This window comes from Octopus sinensis, linkage group LG16 (genome assembly GCF_006345805.1).
Source record: "Octopus sinensis linkage group LG16, ASM634580v1, whole genome shotgun sequence".
NCBI classification, from domain to species: Eukaryota; Metazoa; Mollusca; class Cephalopoda; order Octopoda; family Octopodidae; genus Octopus; species Octopus sinensis.
Genome location: NC_043012.1, coordinates 7,903,431 through 7,921,354, shown reverse-complemented (window position 1 = coordinate 7,921,354; position 17,924 = coordinate 7,903,431). Strand labels below are relative to the sequence as shown.

At 40.5% G+C, this 17,924-nt stretch overlaps 1 protein-coding gene across 3 annotated transcripts in view; it reads right to left on the bottom strand.

Moving 5' to 3' along the window:
- The window catches only part of LOC115220569 (dual specificity mitogen-activated protein kinase kinase 1), an 89,782-nt gene that overhangs the window by 40,883 nt on the left and 30,975 nt on the right, over positions 1-17,924 (bottom strand). For all 3 annotated transcript variants that reach the window (XM_029790719.2, XM_029790718.2, XM_029790720.2), the window contains exons 2-4: positions 6,459-6,690; positions 4,062-4,208; positions 2,355-2,432 (exon numbers count right to left, since the gene is read on the bottom strand). In XM_029790719.2, the coding sequence (XP_029646579.1) occupies positions 2,355-2,432; positions 4,062-4,208; positions 6,459-6,690 (457 nt within the window). The remainder of the gene's footprint in view (positions 1-2,354; positions 2,433-4,061; positions 4,209-6,458; positions 6,691-17,924) is intronic.

The following is a 17,924-nucleotide window of genomic DNA, read 5'->3' as shown; positions in this document are numbered from 1 at the left end:
TAATCGAGCAACTCGGCCCCGAGACTTACTCTTTTTGTAAGCCCAGTACTTATTCTATCGGTCTCTTTTGCCGAACCGCTAAGTATCGGGGACACAAACACACCAGCATCGGTTGTCAAGCAATGCTAGGGGGACATACACAGACACACACACACATATATATATATATATATATATATATATATATATATATATACACATACATACATACATACATACATACGACAGGCTTCTTTTCAGTTTCCGTCTACCAAATCCACTCACAAGGCATTGGTCGGCCCGGGGCTATAGCAGAAAACACTTGCCCAAGATGCCACGCAGTGGGACTGAACCCGGAACCATGTGGTTGGTTAGCAAGCTACTTACCACACAGCCACTCCTGCGCCTATTCTCTAAATTTAGATTTCTATTCACATACACAGCAACCCCAGCTGTTAATAGTGAACTATAAAATAACATTTTTCAGCTTATCAAACTTCAATATGGGAGAAATTTACAGCCTTCTACATCGATAAACTGCTACTGTTCCTAAAAGTTGTTTTTATACCTTCTACGGACAGCTTGAAGCTTACCATTTTCCTATACTCTGATCCTTGAATCTTACCTTTATATACACGCATCTCTCTCTGTTTCCCTCTATATATATCACCGTGACCGACCAGGCTATCAGATGGTGCTACACATCGTTGGTCACAATGCGCTTTGCATTGTTTTAGCCTTCAAATGACGCCACCCCACTGGCTAAGCGAGCAGGCCAATACATATATATATATACATACTGTGTACTTTAGCCCTGTTACCATAGCAATAATCCCGATACTTTTTGATCAGACCCTGTATGCACACATTACACACACACAATGGACTCCTCTTTATTTCCATCTGTCCAATCTCCTCACACAGCTTTAGCCAGTGCAGAGCTCAAGTACAAGGCCCTTACCAAAGGTGCCATGCAGTGGGACTGAACCTGAAAGGATACAGCTGCATCTTGGACCTCTTAACCACATGGCCGTGCCTGTGTCTACCAGGTGTAAAATACTGCTAACAATAAAACAAGTTGCTTACTATCACTAAAAGTACTGTGACTATAGTTTGGTGATTATGATTTTTAACTAAGCCCAGAATTCTGCATATTAACTAACCCTCCATCCCACTCCAATTAACATCACCACTACCACCGCCATTCTGCGATCTCTGAGTGCTTCCAGCAAAGTTCCTTCTGTTAGCATATAGATCAGACACCCAGCCCCCTCTACGTTTAACCCTTTAACATTCAGATTATTCTGTCAAATGTAATACATATATCATCATTATCATCGTTTAATGTCTGCTTTCCATACTAGCATGGGTTGGATGATTTGACTGGGTTCTGGCGAGCCAGATGGCTGCACCAGGCGCCAATCTGATCTGGCAGAGTTTCTACAGCTGGATGCCCTTCCTAACGCCAAACACTCCCATAGTGTAGTGGGTGCTTTTACGTGCCACTGGCACGAGAGCCAGTCAGGCGGTACTGAGAATGACCATGCTCAAATGGTGTTTTTTACATGCCACCTGCACAGGAGCCAGTCCAGTGACACAGGTGCTAAGGGACAGGTCTGGCTGATTGGAACATAAAACTGGTAGAACATTTTGGCCAGACATGGCTGGCTCAAATGCTTAGAGGTTAATGTAGTCATTCAAACAGCAACACTAACAGCCAAACCTCACTTAAACCACACACGACTGATTTAAAAAAAAAAAAAGAGTGAAGACACACATGTCCTGGATACATCATCTGAAAAAGACAAGAAAAATAGGATGGGCATGGTTGGAACACCATTTACAATAAGTCTGCTGTTTCAGGTCTGATCTAGGATTAAACAACCAAAAAGGATATTATTACATAATAAAGACACACAAATAAATAAATTAGTAATTCTTTCTGTTACAGACACAAGGCCTAGACTTTTAGATAAGGGGAGGGGTCTGATTAATTACATCGACCCCAGTGCACAATTGGTATTTATTTGATCGACTCCGAAAGGCTGAAAGGCAAAGTTGACCTCAGAGTGTACAGATGGACAAAATAATGCTAAGCATTTTGTCTGGCATGTGAGCAATCCTGGTCAGCTCCCTGCCTTAATAATTCTACTATGGGCACAAGGATTGAAATTTTGGGGGCAGGAGCTAGTTGATTACATCAGTCCCAGTACTTGGAATGAAAGGCAAGATAAACCTAAGTCGAATTTGAACAACAATAAATAACAATAAAAAGGTGGGATGACCATTGATGCCATTAATCACAGATCAAGCAAGAGGATGAAACACAACTTCTAAAAAATAAAAGATTGAAGGAAAAGAAGGTATATACTCACAGCTATAGTTATTTTTCCTAAAATTGGCTCAGGAATTCTGCCTGCCTTTTTAAGTATCAAATCCAAGGAACCACCATCCTGCCAGAAATGGAACCAAACCACATTAGTTTACATGACTATCTGGTTCTTACAATAACAACCTTCATTTCTTCAGTTAATGAAAAAGCTGAGCCAAGAAAACAGTAACGAGCCGTTACCAAAATCTTGTATGCCTAAAACGGTTATGGGCACTGAAACTAAAAGAATACACAGCAACAAATCCATTGGCATTGTTTGGCATTAGATTGTTCCAGAAGAGAATAAAATGGTGCAAACCAAAAACTCAGTATAGCAATCAAATGCACTTCAAGAACTTAGGTGCCACACATTTGCAGTTTGAAATATTAGGACAACCAAACGTCTTGTTATGCAAACTAAGGCTGATTATTGAAATCTCAGAATGGTTCAAATTGTATACAAAGTGTCTATGGCAGTACACCTGATAAGAACAACTCCATGCTGCCAATATTAACTGCAATAACAACAACTTTTAGAATCTTCCTGCAAATCCCATCCTTCCAAGATCTGACCTCATACCTATTGAAATGTTACCTTCGGGTTATTCATACCCACAAGGTATTTACATGTACACCACAACCCAACATTCCATTAAATCACATCCCACATCCCTCCCAGCTTAGTCACTTCTTCTACAGACATCGACTTGATGAGGTTTCTAATGTTGTGCCAATCCATCTCAGCTCACCATCCATGTTGATATGTTTGTTCTCCACCATAAATTTTTTTTTTAAATGCAGTTTTATATACATTTTTCATTTCATGTAAGGACAGAATATTTTTTTTTCATGAAACAGTTGTTTTTTGTTTCACCTGGATACCCTTTAAAGTGATGTATGTCACCTGAATATGGTGAGTCTGAATTATTTAGAAATGGGCAGTTGCCTCAATGATGTATGTCTAAAATATTTATGAGCACAGTGAACAAAAGAATATGCAAAAACATATCTGTTGGCATCATTTGGCATTAGATTGTACCAGAAGAGACAAAAAATGGTGTTAGCCAAAATCTCAATTGAACCTGTTTTTCTATTTTCGAGGCAATCCATTGAGTCAAGTACACCAACATCAAAATCAATGGAAACTGCAGTTGTGATCCCTGTGCTGGTGGCACGTAAAAAGCACTATCCAAATCGTGGCCATGGCAAATGGTTTCCGTGCCAGTGGCACATAAAAAACACCATCCGAATCGTGGCCGATGCCAGCGCCGCCTTGACTGGCTTCCGTGCCGGTGGCACGTAAAATGCACCAATCCGATTGTAGCCGTTGCCAGCCTCGCCTGGCACCTGTGCAGGTGGCACGTAAAAAGCACCCACTACACTCACGGAGTGGTTGGCGTTAGGAAGGGCATCCAGCTGTAGAAACACTGCCAGATCAGACTGGAGCCTGGTGCAGCCATCTGGCTTCCCAGATCCCCGGTCGAACTGTCCAATCCATGCTAGCATGGAGAACGGACGTTAAACGATGATAATGATGAGACATACTGAACCATACAAATTTATGTAGCTTACCCAAGGGTGCAACAGCTACAGCTTTAGTCAAAACTTGAACTAATGAATATATGATCAATAGTCAACTGCTTTAACCATGCAGCTTTTACTTCAGTGACAGGAAAAGGAAATACAAATGGGTGGGACAGAAACTACTCACCATATATTCCATACATATATTGATTTCACCATCACAGAAGAAAGCCGTATAAAAGCCAACTATATACGGTGAGTTACACTCATGAAGTACTTTGAGTTCTCGAAATATCTGATTCCGTACTGAGGGTTTCACTTCTAAATGAATTAGCTGCAAGCAGAAAGGCAAAGACAGTAATTAATATACAATGATACTAGACAAGTCCAGATAAAGACCGATGGAGGATCAAAGCACTTAAAAGATTTTGGTGTTCCCATATACGTGTAACTCAAAATATAAACAATAATAAACCATGAAATAAATTTTTATTTTTCAAAATGAAACAAAACAAACAACAAGATGGAAAATAATGTTTATTTTTGTATACTTCCACTTTATTTATATTTGAAAAGTTTTCTCCTACTTTTTTTTTAATTGCAAAGTCTTTGATCATATCCACACTATGACATCTTGAACACTACAAAATTTAAAATTTCTATCCGATCATGGCCGTTGCCAGCCTGGCCTGGCCCCCGTGCCGGTGGCACGTAAAAAGCACCATCCGTCCGTGGCCATTTGCCAGCTCCGTCTGGCACCTGTGCGGGTGGCACGTAAAAAGTACCCACTACACTCACGGAGTGGTTGGCGTTAGGAAGGGCATCCAGCTGTAGAAACACTGCCAGATCAGACTGAGCCTGATGCAGCCTTCTGGCTTCACAGGCCAAATCTGTGGTACTAAGCAGAATATTTGCTGTAGCCGATCTTTTACACCAAGACTAAACATGTACATGATTGTGCTTTCCAATTAGTTAAGATCAGAAGCCACGAAAGCCAACGCTTGATTATTAATGGTGGCAGTGTTGGCATTGAATCGTAAGCTTTCAGTGAATCAACCCTGTTTTATTTCCCAACAACTTCCACAAGCAAGGAGCAGGGGTGAGAGAGGTGGTGGGAAACGGATTTCATATTTGACATTATTCAAGAGGGTTAATAGGCCCCTCTTCAAGGTCATTCAATTGATGTAACACTGATTAGAATCTCTGGAGAGTCCAGAAGTCATGAGAGGGAGGCTGGGAGGGGGAGCTTAAAGCAAAAGAAATTTATTTATTGTTTTTTTGTATATTTAATTGTTTTAGTGTTTCAATTGAAAGGAAACCTCAAGAGAGGGGAAACTACTTCCAGAAAAAAGGTGCATCATCACCATCACCATCATTGCATTAAGGTCCATTCTACAATGCTGTCATGTGACAATATGAACTTGAAGGAGAGTCATGTGACAAATTTAAAGCTTTCACACATTAAACAATGACCTCCTATTCTTTAAAATAATAACCATTACACACACACACACACAAGTAGCCCATCCTGTAAGCCAGGAGGAAATTTAAGTAGCAATGGCATTTTAACAGTCTACAGTTTTTAAGCAAATCCAATTCCATTTTAGAGAAGCATCAATTAATATTTAGCAGAAGTCACATTCTCAAATCAACTAAATGGTCATGTTACTTGAAGAAATAACAACCAAATTCTTCTCAAATCAAGCCTAACTGCCTTCAAAAAAAAAAAAAAAAGAGAATCATCATCAATGTCATTTAATATCCATTTTCCATACTGGCATGGGTTGGATAGTTTCACCAGAGCTGGTCAGCCACAGATTTTTCCAGGCTCAAATTCTCTTTTGACATGGTTTCTATGAATGGATGCCCTTCCTAACACCAACCACTTCACAGAGTGTGCACAGGTGCATTTACATAGCACTGGCAAAAGTGCATTTTATGTGGCACCAGCTCTTGTAAAACAAAAAACCTCTCAGCTGGGAGAGGGAATTGAGGCAAGGACATAAAGGACATGTGTGCATGTATGGATGGCCACAGTTTTAGTTAGCTTAACATGTCTTCTGAAGTACAGCATGCAAAAAGCCCCTGTTACACTCTTGAAATGCTTGGTATTAAAAGGTCATCCAGCCATAGAGACCATGCCAAATCAGATTGGAACCTGGTGCAGCTCTCTTGCTTACCAGATTCAGTCAAACCCAGGAGTCAGTGAACTGGGGTAAAAATGAAATTCTTGGGTGTAATGAGGACTCGTTAGACATCAGTAAAATAATTTTTTAAAATATGTTCCTTGTTACAACAGAAGTCTATCCAATGTAATGGACATGTAAATAGATTCAATAAACGTTTTGAATTCAAACAATCTATGATTTTCTTCCTTTCAAAACAAGGGGGTAACATCAGCATAAATAAATCATATTTTGGGGTAATTGATTTAAAAAGTTCCCCAAACTCCTAGTCTATCCTATGTCAGCATAGAAAGCAGATGATGATGATTTCTTTATCATTGATGATTCAAAAGGGAAAACAACATGCACTGTGGGAAACCAAATCAAAGAAAAAGGATCTAATGATACATTCCACTTACCTTATGAGCCATCAACAGATTTGTTGATTTGTGTCGCACTTTCAGGACCACACCTCCATTGCCAGAACCAAGTTCCCCAATTTTGTCTATGTCATCAATTGTCAACTCTCCAATTTGCTGCTTCTTCCTCAGAAATTCTTCCAAGCGTTTTCGCTGTTTTTCATCTAGATCTAACTCCATAATGCCTTGTTGAAGTTCCTCCACGCTGGCACCCATGCCAGTTGTATTTTTACTGCAACAAAAACAACAGCAATAATAACTCCTTCCTGACGACGAAGCCATATTTCACACAACCACGACTTTTCTCTCCAGCTACCAGCAAATTATTGTGTGTATACCCAGTATATATATCTATGTGTATGTGTATATATGTGCATGCACCTGTAAATAGGGCTTTGTACTTGGGGGAGCAGGGAGCTACATATGCATGTGTATTTGTGTAACTTTTAATGCATCTGAAATGCTATAATTATGCAATGGAAACACAGCAATACATGTATCTGAGACTTTACAGCTATGGTTGTATATGAGAAACTGTTACATTGTATAAGAGCGTGTTTGAAGGTATATGGTAAAAGAAAAAGCCTAATTAGTGCACAGGTACTGGATGGTACTGTACAAAGTTATAACCTGTATTATATCACAGACTGTGTTGAATGAAAGAAATCTTGAGTCTCTGCTTAACTCCAGGTGAGATATATATTTAATCACATATATATATATATTAAAAGAGCAAGTGGGAGTTAATGATTGGGCCTGGATTAACAGTGAACTGAAGTGTGGTCTGGTGATGTATAGTGTGCCAAAACCAGATGTGCCCTTCCTTGCACAAGGCTGACTAAGTAAATAGATGGACTGCCATTGTGTAAGAATGAGTACTTAAAGGTTTGATGGGCCATTCCAAATATAGCTGAAGGTTGGCTGGACTTGGTCATGTTGGGTGTGAACACAGATTGGGTGTGTAGCAGGGCTGAAGAAATTTCAGCTATAAATATAGTTACAAAGAAATGAAATGAAGAGAGAGAAAGAAGGAGCGAAAAAGAAGGAGAGAGACAGACAGACAGACAGAGGTAGGGAGTGACTTAACACTGGTGATTAAATATAGAAAGGTGTGGCAAGATGAGGGAACACACACACAGGTGTGGCCACAAGCCACTGTTTGGATGAGAAATTAGCTTCCCAACCATGTGGGCTCGGGTTCAGACCCACTGCACAGCACATTGGGCAAGTTTCTTCTATTATAGTGCTGAGCTGATTCGAGTCTTGTGAGTGGATTTGATAGTTAGAAGCTAAAAGAAGTCTATTGCGAGTGTTAGTGTATATGTGCACATTCTTGATATCATGTGATGATTGTAAATGAGCATCACTGTCATACAAGTGAGGTTGTTCATTTGCAATCCTCCATGAAAAACATGTCTACTCATGGAGAAAGATTACCTTGTTTGGAAACAGGTGAGGATTGGTGACAGGAAGGGCATCAAGCCATAGAAAATTTCCCTTTACAAATTCTGTCTGACCCATGCAAGCATGGAAAAGTGGAGATTAAATCATGATAATGAAACATTATACATAAAGTTTATCTCCACAGATTTTCTATAGAGCTCAGAGGCAACACTGAAAGTTACGTTTCATATATGACTACGTCTAAGTAAATAATGTGATGAAAGATAGAGAAAGTAGCTACAGGTCGTACAGCCACTTTATTTAATGACACGGCTCTGGCACATTTTCGTAACATTTTGAAATGGCAGGAAAAAGCAGACTTCTCTTGATGTATTTCTGATTAAACGACCCGCAAGTGTAAAAAGTGATGAAAATGTATCCAAAAAAGCCCAAATTAAGCAAAGTGAGAGAGAAAACGCCGGAAATTGTTCTTCTTTAACCCTTTCATTACTGTATTTATTTTGAGATGCTCTGTGTTTCTTTCAATTATTTTAAATATAACAAAGAATTTAGTAATATAACTTAGTTATCATTAAGCTAGTGTTAGGAAAGTAAATTGTGACTAAGGTTTGGTGGAAGATTTTAATTCAAAACTCATGAAAACAAGACATTTGTACTACAGAGCCAGAGCCGGTTTTGACCGGGTTAGCAACAAAAGGGTTAATTGTAGGAGATTCTCCTTCCGAACAGTAATCCACCTCCTCCCTGCTCTATCATCTCCCTTGCACAAATCATCCCACCTTTAAGGTAATTCAATTAATAAAACCAGTTTACATATTTCTTACGTATCGTCTTTTTTTTATAATTGTCATTTTACTTGTAACTACACCTTTTGGGTTTTAAAACCCGCAAGAAATTATGGGGGGGGGGGCTGGAATGGATTAATATCTTAGTTAATTTCAATGGGGAAAATTGATTTGCAAAATGAGTAGATCATAAAATGAGCTCGGTTATGGAATGAATTAAACACGTACTGCAAAGTATCACTGAAACATAATATCTGAGATCATTTAAGCAAAGACCACTTCTAGATAATAGACACAGACATGATTGTGTGGTAAGAAGTCTGCTTCCCCACCACATAGTTCTGGGTTCAGTCCCACTGTGTGACACTTTGAGCAAGTGTCTTCTACAACAGTCCCAGGCCAACCAAACCCATGCGAGTGGATTTGGTAGACAGAAACCGAAAGAAGCTCGTGATATATATATATATATATATATATGAAGACCGGTTGAGGCAAGTGAAAATCAAATCAAATCAAAATAGACAAAATAGATGAACATCAATGGAATTTGTATCTTGTGGTACCAGTGCCTGTGGCACACAAGAAATCCATCAGTGCCGTAGTCAGTGCGGTGGGCACATGACAAACACCATCCGATCGTGGCCGTTCGCCAGCCTCATCTAGCACCTGTGTCGGTGGCACATAAAAACACCATCCGAAGACCCGGCAAGACTAGTCAGGCCATAACCCATGGCCCCTACCTGGGACGTAGTCAGTCCACCTGTGCATACCTTCCTTCTTGTGACACTTGTGAAGACCTGTTGAGGCAAGTGAAAATCAAAACAAATCAAAATAGATGAACATCAATGGAATTTGTATCTTTGTGGTACCAGTGCCGGTGGCACGTGGCACATAAGAAAACCATCCGAACGTGGCCGTAGCCAGTACCGCATCGACTGGCCTCCGTGCTGTGGGCACGTAACAAGCACCATCCGATCATGGCCGTTTGCCAGCCTCATCTGGCACCTGTGTCGGTGGCACATAAAAACACCATACCGGTTTCGTAAAATTACTAATCATATATATATATATATATATGATTAGTAATTTTATATATATATATGATATATATATATGATTAGTAATTTTATATATATATATGATATATATATATGATTAGTAATTTTACGAAACCGGTATGCTTCTGAATCTCTTTAACAATTCACAGTAATGACTTTTATTACTTTTATTCCTACCTCAGTTCATCTAATTGTATATATCCATTGTTACTTTTCATAAAAAGCGTTTAGTTTTTTGATTTCCAATTTGCATTTTCGCTTATTTTTCTTCCTACTTTCCCTTTACATTTCCACGTGTAGTTTCTATTTTCTTTTTGTAACATGACTGCGGCCATGCTGGAGCACCGCCTTTAATCGAGCAACTCGACCCCAGGACTTATTCTTTGTAAGCCCAGTACTTATTCTATCAGTCTCTTTTGTCGAACCGCTAAGTGACGGGGACGTAAACACACCAGCAATGTCAAGCAATGCTAGGGGGACAAGCACAGACACACAAACACACACACACATATATATATATATATATATATATATATATATATATATAATATATATATATATATACATATATACGACGGGCTTCTTCCAGTTTCCGTCTACCAAATCCACTCACAAGGCTTTGGTCAGCCCGAGGCTATAGTAGAAGACACTTGCCCAAGGTGCCACACAGTGGGACTGAACCCGGAACCATGTGGTTGGTAAACAAGCTACTTACCACACAGCCACTCCTGCGCCTATATATATATATGCATGCGTGTGAGTGTGTATATCTATACGTGCATGCCTCTGTCTGTCCACCACCACTACATGACAACAAGGGTTGGTGTATTTAAGTTCCTATAACTTAGTGGTTTGTCAAAAAGTGAGCAATAGAGTTAGCACCAGGCTTGATAAAGTAAGTACAGGGTTGGGTTTTTTTTTTGCTAAAACCTTTGAAGGTAATGTCCCAGATGAAAACAGATGAACCTTCTGTTGACAGCTTCACTTTCTTCTACAATGTAAACAATGAAGTCGTATTGGGGGGGGGGGGTATCAAAAGAATGATGGAACTAACTGGTTATTTGAATCATAATTCTTGGATGATTTTACTCAAAGGAAAAGTAACATAGGTGTGTGTGTAGACAGCGTATGCGAAGGGATGGATGGGAAGGCCGGTAGATATAATACGGCACAGCACGGTTTTGTTTGTGAGAGAGAGAGAGAGAGAGAGAGAGAGAGAGATTAAAAGTAAAGAGGTCATCAGAGATGCCAACTGTTTACAGGAATTCTTCACACTGAACCAGCACCAGTTGGGTTGAGAGGGAAGAATTTTTGCAAGATTCAGATAAAATTGGGAGAGACCATTTTGGCAAGTGACCAGAAATCAGTTGAAGAATGTATGATTCACACAAAAGGTATATTCTGCTTGTCTTTGGACAGTCGTCCATCCTTGTCCATCCTCTTTCAGGAGCTATATTTACCTAAAAAAAAATCCTTTCCCAGACACTGAGAGTGATGTAATTACATAGCAGCAGATTGTGGTGGTGGTTGTATTTTAATGAGAATTTATGGAATTCTGTGGGTGTCCTACCCTCAAACTACAGGAAAAATCAGAGCTACCAAGATGTCAAAAACCTTAGATTTTACACTCTAATAATTCTATCAAATTACTGTCTCTGTTCATTCAGTTTTACATTTGATTTTCCATACTAGCATGGATTAGACCAAATATATTAGTTGAAGGGCTGTTTGACAACTAGATGCCCAACCTGGAAATAAGCCTTACCTAACGTTCAAAGTAAAGGGAGCCTTTATTCTACATAACTTTGAAAGCATCAAGTAAATGAACGATTTATTGACAGGAGAAATACCAAAAAATCAACAATAGGCACAGGAGTGGCTGTGTGGTAATTAGCTTGCTAACCAACCACATGGTTCCGGGTTCAGTCCCACTGCGTGGCACCTTGGGCAAGTGTCTTCTGCTATAGCCCCGGGCCGACCAATGCCTTGTGAGTGGATTTGGTAGACGGAAGCTGAAAGAAACCTGTCGTATATATGTGTGTGTATATATATATATATATATATATATATATATATATATATATATATATATGTGTGTGTGTGTGTTTGTGTGTGTGTGTGTGTCCCATCATTGCTTGACAACCGATGCTGATGTGTTTACGTCCCCGTCACTTAGCGGTTTGGCAAAAGAGACCGATAGAATAAGTACTGGGCTTACAAAGAATAAGTCCCGGGGTCGATTTGCTCGACTAAAGGCGGTGCTCCAGCATGGCCACAGTCAAATGACTGAAACAAGTAAAAGCGTAAAAGAGAGTAATAGAAGGGATAGACCCAGCAAAATGTGAGATGAAGTGGTAAGAAAAGATCTACTGATGTTGGGACTCGCAGAGGAGATGACAGGACAAAAACTCCAGACAGTTTGCTGTGCTTGAAAAGAAACATCAAGCTAAGTAAAGTGCAGATGTTCTTGCATACAGGTTCGTCCCCTGCAACCCTCTCCAGCTGAGGATCCTTCATCTTGCAGGTTCATAAGTGCTGGTGCCAAGTAAAAAGCCCCCATGCCGGTGTCGCGTAAAAGCACCCAATACACTCTTGTAAAGCGGTTGGTGTTAGGAAGGGCATCCAGCTGTAAAAAAAACCATGCCAAAACAGACATGGAGCCTGAACAGCCCTTTCAGCTGGTCAGCTCCTGTCAAACTGTCCGACCTATGCCAGCATGGAAAACAGGCGTTAAACAATGATGATGATGATGAACAACCGTGCTTGAGTGTTGTACCTTTTGTATAAGCAAACAGACAAGTAAACAGAAACATTCACACACACAAACACGTGTATACATCGTCCTTGTTTTAACACTCACTGAAATATATTTTCCATGACCTGATATACATACATACATACATATGTTGTCTTTAATTCTTTCTTTTCTTTTACTCGTTTCAGTCAGTTGACCACGGCCATACTGGAGCACTGCCTTGAAGGGACTATTTTTTTTTAAGCCCAATACTTATTATTCTATCACTTTTTTTTTACCAAACTGTTAGATTACGGGGATGTAAACATACCAACACCAGTTGTTAAGCAATAATGAGAGGACAAAGACACAAACACACATATATATACACAATGGGCTTTTTTCAGTTTCCATCTACCAAATCCACTTTATTTTTCATGTTGCACCAGTTCACTCAGCTGTAAAAATGAGTTGCGACATCACTAGTGCCAAACTGTGATCACCATCATCACTCACAGGGCTTTGGTCGGTCTGAGGCTATAGTAGGAGACATGTCTTTCAGATTCCATCGACTAAATCTGCTAAGAAGGCCTTGGTCAGCCCCTTGTGGAAGACATCTGTCCAAAGAACAGCAGGACTGAACTCAAAACCACAAGGTTGGAAAGCAAACTCTTCAACCACACAACTACACTTGCACCTGGACCATGGTAATAATAAAATCTAACTGATCATCTTTTATTCTTTTACTAGTAACGGCCATGCTGGAGTACCACCTTCAAAGCGAAACATTCTAAAAACCCATTTGTGGTGATGGTGACAGTGGTGGTAATAAAAGTAATACTACAACAAACAAACAAACAAACAAACATGGCCTCCATAGCAGATTAAGTCAACAGTCATTGAAAAGGTTGCAAGAAGCAACAAAGAAGCTTTGACAAACAAAAACAAAAAAAATTGGATATTTAATAAACAAGTGGAATTCAACCAGAGTGTGCGTTAATTATGTTGGCATATTAACCCACCCTAGACAACAAAATTCATAAAGAATCTTGCAAACGAGATACAAAAACAAAATAGCATAAAGGTGCAGGAACGGCTGTGTGGTAAGTAGCTTGCTTACCAACCACTTGATTCCGGGTTCAGTCCCACTGCATGGCACCTTGGGCAAGTGTCTTCTACTATAGGCTCGGGCCAACCAATGCATTGTGAGTGGATTTGGTGGCAGACACGTTAGCACGCCAGGTGAAATGCTTAGCGGTATTTCGTCTGCCGTTACGTTGTGAGTTCAAATTCTGCCGAGGTCGACTTTGCCTTTCATCCTTTCGGGGTCGATAAATTAAGTACCAGTTAGGCACTGGGGTCGATGTAATCAACTTAATACCTATGTCTGTCCTTGTTTGTCCCCTCTGTGTTTAGCCCCTTGTGGGTAATAAAGAAATAGGTAGACGGAAAACGAAAGAAGCCCGTCGTATATGTGTGTGTGTGTGTCTGTGTTTGTCCTCCCCAACATCGCTTGACAACCGATGCTGGTGTGTTTACATCCCCGTAACTTAGCGGTTCGGCAGAAGAGACCGATAGAATAAGTACTAGGCTTACAAAGAATAAGACCTGGGGGTCGATTTGCTCGACTAAAGGCGGTGCTCCAGCATGGCCGCAGTCAAATGACTGAAACAAGTAAAAGAGAGTAAAGAGAGAGTTAATGATGTTAGTGGTAAAAGCCATAGTTTTTGTGGCGGTGGAAACAACAGTAGTAGTAGTAGTAGTAGCAGCACCAGTAGCAGCAGCACTTAGGTGAAGCATTCACCACCACCACCAAACCTACTGCTAAGAACCTCCTAGCACTGACTACAGTCAACATGGGTCAGAGGTTAATACAGATAACAAAGAGTAAACTAATGTGACTGGTTATTTCAGGAAGTAAACAATATGGAGAGATAGATAGAGATTAACCCTTCAGCCTTCAGATTACTCTGTAGAAGGCAATGCTTATTTATTCACATTGATTTGAATTAGTCATGCTTTATCTTGTAGCTTTGAGATTTTGTTGATGTGACGACTACGTCTGTTTATTTTCAGAAAGATATTATAGGGTAGGTATGAGAGGCCCAATATTGTAGGTTTGAACATCATCATCATCGTTTAACGTCCGCTTTCCATGCTAGCATGGGTTGGACGGTTCAACTGGGGTCTGGGAAGCCTGAAGGCTGCACCAGGCCAGTCAGATCTGGCGGTGTTTCTACAGCTGGATGCCCTTCCTAACGCCAACCACTCCGTGAGTGTAGTGGGTGCTTTTTATGTGCCACCGACACAGGTGCCAGACGAGGCTGGCGAACGGCCATGCTCGGATGGTGCTTTTTACGGGCCACCGGCATGGAGGCCAGGCGAAAACATAACATATTTGGGCTGGATATGGCTGGTTTAAATGCTCAAGGCACATGGATCAGTGGTTAGAGTGTCGGGCTCACAATCATGAGGTAGCAAGTTCAATTCTCAGATCAGGTTTTCTGTTGTGTTCTTGAGCAAGACACTTTATTTTTCATGTTGCACCAGTTCACTCAGCTGTAAAAATGAGTTGCGACATCACTAGTGCCAAGCTGTATCAGCCTTTGCCTTTCCTTGGATAATATTGGTGGTATGGAGAGGGCAGGCTGGTATGCATGGGTGACTGCTGGTCTTCCATAAACAACCTTGCCCGGACTTCTGCCTTGGAAGGGAACTTTCTAGGTGCACCTCATGGTCATTCGTGACTGAAGGGGATCTTCACCTGATCGCCATCATCACTGTTTTAATGCCCACTTTTCTAGGCTTGCATGAGCTAGATGGAATTCACTGAAGCAGATTTTCTCTAACCCCGTGTCCTTCCTGTTGCCAACCCCAACCAGTTTCCATACAAGGTAATATTCTACATGATCAGACATGCTTTGATGGAAGATTGGAAACAAACAACACTGCTTGAATGACAGTGACACCTATTTATAATTATCATGTAAGGGCAAGACAAGGGCACACACTCATGGGCTTCTTTCAATTTCCATCTGCCAAATCCACACAAAAAAGGCTCAGGTCACCTACTAAAATTCACACTGAAGGATTAAGGACAAAAAATGGCTGCAGTGAAAGATGTTAATTTAAGAGGCATCAGACTGAAAATGAACCCAAGACATTATTATTACAAATGGACATTTAGTTTCCATTTTCCATGCCCGCATGGGTTGGACAGTTTGACAAACTGGTAAGCTAGTGAGCTGCACCAGGCTTGGTTTTGGTTTGGTTTCTTGGCTGGATGACCTTCCTGGTGCCTTTTGCATATCACCAGCATGGTTGCCTTTAATGCGTCACTGACACGGGTACCTTTTGTGTTACACCAGCACGGTTCCCACCACCACCACCAGTGCCGGTGGCACATAAGAGAACCATCCGAACGTGGCCGTTGCCAGCGCTGCCTCCGTGCCAGTGGCACGTAAAAAGCACCATCCAATCGTGGCCGTTGCCAGCCTCACCTGGCACGTAAAAAGCACCCACTACACTCATGGAGTGGTTGGCGTTAGGAGGGGCATCCAGCCGTAGACACATTGCCAGATCAGACTGGGCCTGGTGCAGCCTTCTGGCTTCCCAGACCCCAGCTGAACCGTCCAACCCATGCCAACATGGAAAGCGGACGCTAAACGTTGATGATGATAATGATGATGCAGAGAGAGGGAAAGAGAGAATAGCGAATTATATGTATGTGTGTGTATAGAAATATATAGGGGCTGAATAATCATCTCAAACGGGAAGTCCTTTGTCATTTATTACTCAACAACAACAGAATAGAATTCAAAAAATAGATTCATATCTTATATCTGCTGCTCTTGTTTTTTGTTGATTTCTTTTTTTTCTTTTACAGCTGTAAATGCTTTCACTCTGGTCTGGGCATTGAAGCATAGAACCAAAGCTATGAGAACACCCTGACAAAACAATGACAACTCCAACTGCCATGTCACGAACACAAGGTCACACCACACTATTTATAACAGCATATATTTTATATATATATACTAGCAGTATCGCCCGGCGTTGCTCAGGTTTGTAAGGGAAATAACTATAAAGCATTTTTAGAGAGTTATAGCCAAAAAATAGCAAAAAAACGGGAAAAAAATTATGGTAAATTTTTTTGAGAGTTAAAAAAGGTGGAGTTGCGTCCCCTAGACGGTCTGTGGTTTGGTTTCTGATTCTCGACCCCATGTCGAATTTATCGATTTTTTTCAGAACTGGGGGAACTTTTCAAAATTTTCGCTGCGTTAGTTTTGAATTATGACATTGGGCTATGTGTGTGTCAAGTTTCATCAGAATCGGTTGAAAGCCGTGGTCAGAGTGAGGGTACGAGAAAACAGACACACAGAAAACGCACAGACAAACTGCCGTTTATATATAGAGAGATATATATATATATATATAATATATATGTATATGTATATGTATATGTATATATAGCTACAGGTTGTGTTTTTGTTTTATATACATATATATATATGTTTCACGTTCTTGTCCCAGTTTGTATTTTTTTTACTTTTACATATATATATATATATATGTAAAAGTTAAAAAAATACAAACTGGGACAAGAACGTGAAACATTAGAAGACGACACAAAAAACACGGACGGGACACTCGAAGCCCCCAATCCCCAGTCAAGAACCAGACCATCCCTGCAACTTCGGCCGATCAATCCCGAGATCGCTCCGACCCGGCCAGTTCAAATTCTGCCAAGGTCAACTTTACCTTTCATCCCTTTCAAGGTCAATAAAATAAGTTACCACTAAAGCAATGGGGGGGAAAATCGATGTAATCAACTTACCCCCACCCTCCTCTGAAATTGCAGGCGTTGTGCCGAAAACTGAAATCAATATCATCATCATCGTCATCAAGGTAGTGAACTGGCAGAACTGTTAGTAGACCAAACAAAATGCTGCCAAGCATTTTGTCTGTCTGTACGCAGATACATTCTGAGTTCAAATTCCTCTAATGTCGACTTTGTCTTCCATCCATTTTGGGGGTGATGAAATAAGTACCAGTTGTGTGCTGGGGTTAATGTAAACAATTAGCCCTCTCCTTGCAAAATTTCAGGCTTGTATTACTACTACTACTACTACTACTACTACAATTACTAGTCATTGGAAATTCTAGAGACAGAAAGGTCAATTGTGTGTTTAATTCCTGTCCTGGTTATAAAACTGGACAATGGAGTAGTTGACTGACCTATGGCTATTATGTGTGAAGGGAGAGGGGTGGTGTTGAAATGTACTAACAAAGCAAGTGCTCAAGGTTGGCTCGAGAGATCTCACGCATACACACAAACACATTTCAGACAAACACACACACATACTGTACTATATAGCACACAAGGCCACCAGATGCATACACCCAATACTAGATAACATATTAGTAGTATACGGTGATTACTTGTATGTGTGTGTGTGTGTGTGTGTAATGACATTGATATTGA